Source organism: Plasmodium brasilianum, chromosome 9, assembly GCF_023973825.1.
Source record: "Plasmodium brasilianum strain Bolivian I chromosome 9, whole genome shotgun sequence".
NCBI lineage: Eukaryota > Apicomplexa > Aconoidasida > Haemosporida > Plasmodiidae > Plasmodium > Plasmodium brasilianum.
The window spans coordinates 298,809-306,578 of record NC_090122.1 but is presented as its reverse complement, the minus strand read 5'-3'; the positions used below and the strand labels follow the sequence as shown (position 1 = coordinate 306,578).

The 7,770-nt window shown below is 29.8% G+C and overlaps 1 protein-coding gene across 1 annotated transcript; it reads left to right on the top strand.

The window, feature by feature from the left end:
• MKS88_002685 (mechanosensitive ion channel protein) lies at positions 1-5,562 on the top strand (the record flags this gene model as incomplete). Its single annotated transcript, XM_067215715.1, has 1 exon — positions 1-5,562. The coding sequence occupies one exon, from the start codon at positions 1-3 to the stop codon at positions 5,560-5,562; it is 5,562 nt and encodes a 1,853-aa protein (XP_067073267.1).
• Positions 5,563-7,770: the final 2,208 nt, after the last annotated feature.

Genomic DNA, 7,770 nt, shown 5'->3' with positions numbered 1-7,770 from the left:
ATGAGCTATTCGAAGGACGAAAACTATAAGGGTATTTCCAAATCGAAATATCCGCAGTCCCTGATAATGGATGTGTCTAGGTCATATATGAACAAGCAAGATAGAATAAATGCAGTAAATTTATATATTCAAAAGTCTTCATACAATGCTCAGTTTTTACAAGAAGATGAAGAAGAAGAAGATGAAAGTGAGAGTGAAACATTAGGTGATATAATAATAAGAATTTTGTCTATTATATTTCCTGATTTATCACCTTGGCTATGGTTTGTTATACATTTTTTTATGAACCTGGTAATTCTTTGTGTTAGTTTAAGTTCATTATCAGAACCGAATACGCATGATCCTATATCTGAACCGAAATATAATAGGGGATTTATTTTTGGAAGTATATATTGTAGTTTTTTAATATTAAGTATTAATATAGCTTCCTTTTCGATAATTATGATTATTCATGCACTTGTTCAGAAAATAATATTTGAAAAGTTGTTACAGCCAAGTGCATTATGTGCTGCATTTTACAATACTGTAGACCCAGAACTAGTATATCTGTTATGGTCATCAGCTCAAATAATATATTGGCGTAGTAATATGGTTTTAAAAAATGGTGTGAATGATAATGGAAATTATTACGTGTTAAGAATTTTTGGATATAAAGATGAACAAAATCCATTTATATTTTTAAACAGCGTCCACTGGCTAATTACATTCCCTATATTATTATATATCGTATTTGCAGCACGTTTACTTTTTCTTTCTATCATATCTTTTATTTTTGAATTAGGTTTTTTAATGAATGCCCATGATTTGTTAGGTCGGTATTTAAGGAAATATGGTATATTACGTAAATTTAATATTGAATGGTTTATGTTTGTAGCTGATAAACAAGAAACTATTAGATCTTTATTTGGATATGAATTATATCAAGATGAAAGGATTATTAGACAAATTGAAACCAATGATATTAGTAAGAAGTTCATACAAGAAAAAGCAGAATTATTGTTATTTAAAAATTTGCCTAGAAATTGTACATGTTGTAAAATAACAATGAATAATAAAAATAAAAAAAATGCTATGAAATTATTATTACCACCTATTTTTGAAGCTAAAAATATTGTCAAGTCCGAAACTTCTTCTATTAAAAATTGGTTAGCTTGTCATTATGTGGTTAATACATCTCCTCTTATTTTTTTATTAAATAATAGTATTGCCTTAACAAATAAAAATGCAGTTAAGAGTGCAAGTGAAATATTGTTTAGGCAAGTTATCATGTCATTGAAAATGTATTACCAGGAAAAAAATGATACATATGCATTTACTGGTACTCCAATGAATAATAATATTTCATCCGACGAGTTTTCACCCAGTAGAAATATGTTAGGCTTACATTTACATAAAACGTCCAGTGCACAAACAAAAAAGAGCTCTTTTCTTTATAATAATAAGAATGCAATAAATAAGTTGGACCTGGATAGCAAGGCACATACAAAAATTAACCTAGAAAATATTTTTAATGATATCGATCAGGATGCGGTCAAATGTGAAGATATCAGGGATGGACATACGGACAGGGGTGAAGCACAAGGAGAGGCACATCAATCGGTACGAGCAAATGAACCCCAATCCATGAACAGGTCTAAATCTAAAGCGAAACGTAAGTTTAAACCCAAGAGGAGCGTAAGGAATAGCAGTAGAGGTACGTCCCCTCAAGTAGTTAAATTGGAGGAAACAAATGAAAATAGAGAAGGTAGTAAGGAAGATAACAAATTAGCTATGTTAAAGGGTAAGCAGCATACTGATCAGATTAGTACTCATAATAGTGGTAATCTGAAGGAAAGCGGTGCTGATATAGATGATCAGGGTGAACATTGTGAAGGTAACCTTGGTGCTGGTAAGTATGGTGGTGATAATTACGGTGGTGATAATTATGGTGGTGATAATTATGGTGGTGATAATTATGGTGGTGATAATTATGGTGGAGTGGTTCGAAACGAAGACTGTGAGCAGCGACCCATTTATGTAGCGAGTTCAAACAACAAAAGAAAAAATGCCATAGTGAAAGACACGAAAGAAGAAAACAAAGGAGGAGGTTTAAACAATTCTGGGAAAGCTCACGTGAGGGAAGAGGAGAACGCATGTGCATTAAATACATCAAACGTGTCAAACGTGGAAAAAACATCGAGTATTTCGAGAATAACGAGAATGAATGACCATATGGATCATTCGGAGTTGGTACAGATTAGCAACACTGACGGTAGGGGTGCAATAAATGCAGTTATAAGCAGAATGGAGAAGGGGGGAAGTGATAATGATACCAAAAGGGCCATACATGTAGAAAATTTTGTTGAAAAAGGGGAAGGAAATATAGGAAAGAAGGTGGATCCAGATGCGAATGGTAAGATTGATAAGAATGATACACACGATAACGATGATGGTAACGATAATTCGAATAAAGCCTATTCGAAGATGAGGAGAACCCAATTTAACATACGCATTACCCCGTCTTTATCAGGAATAATAAGTGAGCAAAAGGATAAGGAGATACATGGAGAGAAGGGTTACAATAGCGAAGCGAATGACAAATATGCTTTTGAGGTTGGACCCAGTGTTAGTGCTACAGCCGGTGGTGCAGGAGGTACTGGGGCTGACATTAATAACGGTAAGGAAGAGCGGAATTTCTACCCAAATCTAGAAAATTACAAAAGTATGAAGGTGCAAATAAAGGATCTCTCTATTGAGGATGTATTGAAAAAAAAATATACATCAGACTCTTTGCATAATAGGGAAATGGAAAGGAAAGAAAATGGAAGTAATGATGAGGGTAATGGTAGTGATGTTGGTGATAGAACCGATGGAGGTGATGAAGTTCATGTGGGCTTCATAAATAAGGGATGTAATGGTAGTACAAAGGGTAGAGTTAAAAAGTGCTATAGGATGTGCGATTACGAAGAGAGTGGTGCTGGGGGAGGGGGAAAAAACAGTAGAGTAGTGTTCAATAAAGAGGGAGTATTAGGCAGTTCTTTATTACCTACAGATAGAGAAAAAACAAAAAATAAGGGAAGTAACATAATAATAGAGAGTACAGCAAACATGCTAAATGATACTAATAATAAGGAATCAACTGTCAGAGATGCAAACAATTCTAACATAATGTATTATCCTGAAAGGAGAAAAAAGAATATGGTAAATGAGACGAGCAAAATTAGTAAAAAAATGAAAAATAAAGGATCAGGAAATAATAAAAACACCTATTTTTATCACTCGCATTTATTAAACGAAGAAATGAATCTATTAGAACGAAGTGATGCTATAAATGTAAAAAGACTTAAAGAAAATAAAAGAATGAATATACGTAGTTGCTTATGTTTAAAGAGAAATAAAAAAGAAAGATTCAGTAGAATTAAAAAAGATATATCCTTAGAAATAGATGATCCATTTATTATGAACGTTACTAGGCCAATGCAATTAAATATAAATGGAAATGAATATGTAACAAAAGATATGATTGAAGTGTTTTTAAAACCTGAAGATGCAGATGAATTTATGAAAGAATTTGATTTATCTGGTCATGGTAAAATTGATATTATTATGTTTCGAAATGCAGTAATGAGAGCTATAACATGCCGAAAGAAATTTATAAAAAGTTTAAAAGGTCAAGAGAGTATATTAAAATTGGTTAGAAGATTAATGTCTATTTTATTATCTTTTCTTGCTTCAGTTGTTTTATTATTTATATTTGGTGTATCTGCTGATACTATTATAGTTACTGGAGCAGCATTTATAACAGCAGTTACAGTTATATTAAGTTATATGTATACAAATTTTATTACATCCGTTATATTTATTGCTTTTTCAAATCCGTATAATATAGGAGATAGAATAAGACTTGATGGAGGAGAGGCAATGTATATTAAAAAAATAAAAACATATACCACTGAATTTGAAACTACGACTGGAAAAATTGTTATATATGAAAATTCAAAATTAAGTAATGCTAAAATATATAATGAAAGTAGATCCAAAAATGCATATATAGATATAGCTTTTAAGGTAGATATTAATACCCCTCTACTAGCTCTAAAGGAATTAAGAAAAAGTTTACAATTCCTAGTTGACAGTAGACCAAGTGATTTTTGCAAAACGAAAAATCTATATTTTGGTTATTCATTACAACCAGGTCATTTTTATGAAATTAGCTTTTGGATCAAATGTGTTGAAGGATGGGGTAACTGGAGAAAGGTGTTTGAGTTAAGAACCGACATATATGACTTTATAATTCTACAATTAAGACTATTAAATATATCCTATAGACTCCCAACACAGAAAGTTGGATTTACCGCTCCTCTTAACATTATAGACACTAATAGTACTCATAACAACAGCGGCGTTAATAATAATATTAACACTGTTAATAGTAATGTTAACAGTAACGTTAATAATAATATCAATAATAATAATTTAAAAATAAATAGAAACAAGCAATACGACTATTCGTCGCCCCCCAAGGAAGGTAGAAACCAGCTTTTTATGCCATCTGCTAGGCATAAAAGAGAATTCGGTTCATTTCATTATGAAAAGAGTGGAAGGATGTTCCCTCAACATGATAAGTATTATAGAGATAATGACAACTGTTCTGAGAATAGAATGACTCATAACGGAACAAACAACACCGTTATCAGATTTTTTAAAGAACGGTCCAACAACTTTTGTGCTGATAATATCAATGACTATGCTCGATTGTACAGAAGACGGGGGAGGGAAAATGCCAAAAGTGCACAAGGATATACAAAAAATGTAGCGCACGAATGGACCCATAATCCAAAATTGGACCTGCACAAGGATGATGAATTCCTGAAGAGCAATTTCGACATGCAGACCGAGAGTTATAGAAATAGGTGCGCTAGAAATAATACTTCTATGCCTAAGTTTGTCACTACCACTGCTATGGATGCTATCACAGCTACTGATGCTACTACTGTTAATACTAACATCAGTACTAATCATTCAAACGAATTATTTTACTCATCAGATGACGTTTGTACGCTCTCCATATCGGATGAAGCTATTAAAAATGATAAAATGAATAACCCACAAAATAACTGGAACAAATGTAATAGGAATTCTTATTACAGCAATTATGATAGCGTTTTAGACCACAACAAATATAATATGTATTATGCCGCTGTTCCACGGAAGAAAAACTCAAATGGATATGACAACCTGGAAGTTAGTCAAGTAAGGATAGAACAAAACGACATATATGTCTGCAGGGAAAATACAGTAGCTGATATAATTTATCCCACTTATAACAGTAACATAAATGATGATATTGCTTATTGTAATAATGCACGAAACCCACCTAATACCATACATAATTATGAACAGCCATTACAAATGAATGACAATGAAAATGATGATATCTCTTATGATAGCTCTTCCGGTTATGACAGTTTTGAATGCGTTAAACACTTTTCTAATCTTCATAACCGAAATCAAAGATTTACAAATATGGGCAATGTGAAAAAAATTCCACATAAAAATAGTTTTAATAAAAAAATAAAATAAGAAATAAAGGAGTAGTTATATATTGTAATTTCCCCCTCTTTTTTTTTATTTTTTTTTTTTAATCATTCATAAAATGTATATCACGCATAGAGAAATAATCCTTAATTTAGAATTATAAAACGTGCGAAGATGTTAAAAAATACGTTATTGAAAAAGGGCAGTGATCACATGCATGAGCGCTCATTCAGTTGTGTACATATATAAACATATATGTACATATGCATACATGTAGACATATGTGCATGTCTAGTATCAAGTTATATGTCCTCAAAATAAAACCATTTTGGAGGGAAAAACACCTACCCTAGTGTTTGACTCGTCGCTTCTATTTACATTAAAATAAAAAATAAAAAATAAAAAAATGAATATACATATATATATATATATATATATATATATATATATATATATATGTATACATATGTGTGTGTCTTAAAATTTTTAACTCATTTGTAATTTTATCCCCCACCACTGGCCCATATACAATACACTTTCTATACTTCTTAAAAATTAAATTAATCCTATTTTAATTTACTTGTATGGATTTTTTTTTTTTCTTACATTTATATGCTTGCCCCAATTCGAGGAGTTATTTGCAATTATTTTTCGTTTACCGTTAAAATAATTCAATTTTGGCCCAAGGCTTGTGTGTATATATAAATCTATGCATATACACGTAAATACATATGTATGTGTATAGGTTTTTTTTTTTTTTTTTTCATAAAACGATTTGATACATTTCTCAATTGTTTAGTTGGATTTATCTCCCACATATAAACTGAATATCCTTTGTCTTTTTATGATTTTATTTATTCGTCGTTTCACAATACTTTTAATGAATTTTTCCTTTTTTTTAATTTTGATATTCCTTTAATGCATTAAACTTTTAAAATATTGTAAAGTGACAAATTAATGTAACAATTCTGAGTACTAAAAAGAAGAAGAATTAAATATTTGCTTTTTCTACAGTGCTAAGCAAAAATAATATATGCATCGCTGAAATATTTCTAACATATTGTATATTTTTTATATTTACAATATTCTGTTAAAATAATCTTATCTAATTTACTTATATGCTTATATGTATGCGTATATGTATATATGGATATATGTATGTACAACTTTCTTTTTATTACAATGAATCCTGTGTGTAAAAGGGGGAGATAGATGGAGCTTTAATAATATAAAAAATCTTTTTTTGGTTATGTTATAACGATAATGCCCATACAGGTAAAAAACATATGAAATTATATAGATAATTTTTTCCGCTTTTACTGATACATAACTAGTAAATTAGAGGTGTATTGTTGTGTAATTGTACGCATGATGACTCTAATAAATTTTATTTCTACTACGGGATCTATTCCTTTTGTCGCGATTTCTATTTAATAATTATATGTTATTAACAGCGTCGGCTTATATTCCTAAAAAAATATCAATTATATTAGGGAACGTTTTGATAGATAATCACAAAAATAGAATATACAAATATGTATATAAATTACACTAACATAATTAAAGAAAACTAATTAAATCTCTCAATTTCAAGTATTGGGAAAACGGAATATATAAAATGAAGAATATATATTAAAAAAATTTTTTTATATATTTTCCATCATTGTTGCTATAATAATAGGAAGATTTAATTCTTGTAACTCTCATTTGATAAGTTTTTATATTCACATTTTTTATGAAATGTCTGAGAATTTTTACCTGAAATTTAACGTTATTATTTGTGAAATTTTTTGACGTTATTATTTGTGCAATTTTTGACTTTATTATTTGTTCAATTTTTGACTTTATTATTTGTGCAATTTTTGACTGTATTATTTGTGCAATTTTTGACTGTATTATCTGTGCAAAATTTGACGTTATGTTTAGTGCAAAATTTGACGTTATGTTTAGTGCAAAATTTGATGTTATGTTTAGTGCAAAATTTGACGTTATGTTTGGTGCAAAATTTGACGTTACGTTTAGTGCAAAATTTGACGTTGCTTTTTGTGCTAATTTTAGTTTTTATTTTAATATCAAATTTAACTTATTTCCCCCTTTTTTGTAAAATCAGTATATTATATGATGATAATGATGAATGAAAGAAAAAAAAATTAAAAGAAAAAAAAATCTGCGTAAATGTTCTATACACTTTTTATTTGCTCAATTATGGTAACGTGAAAATAACAATTCTACATAGCACATATTGCCACTATA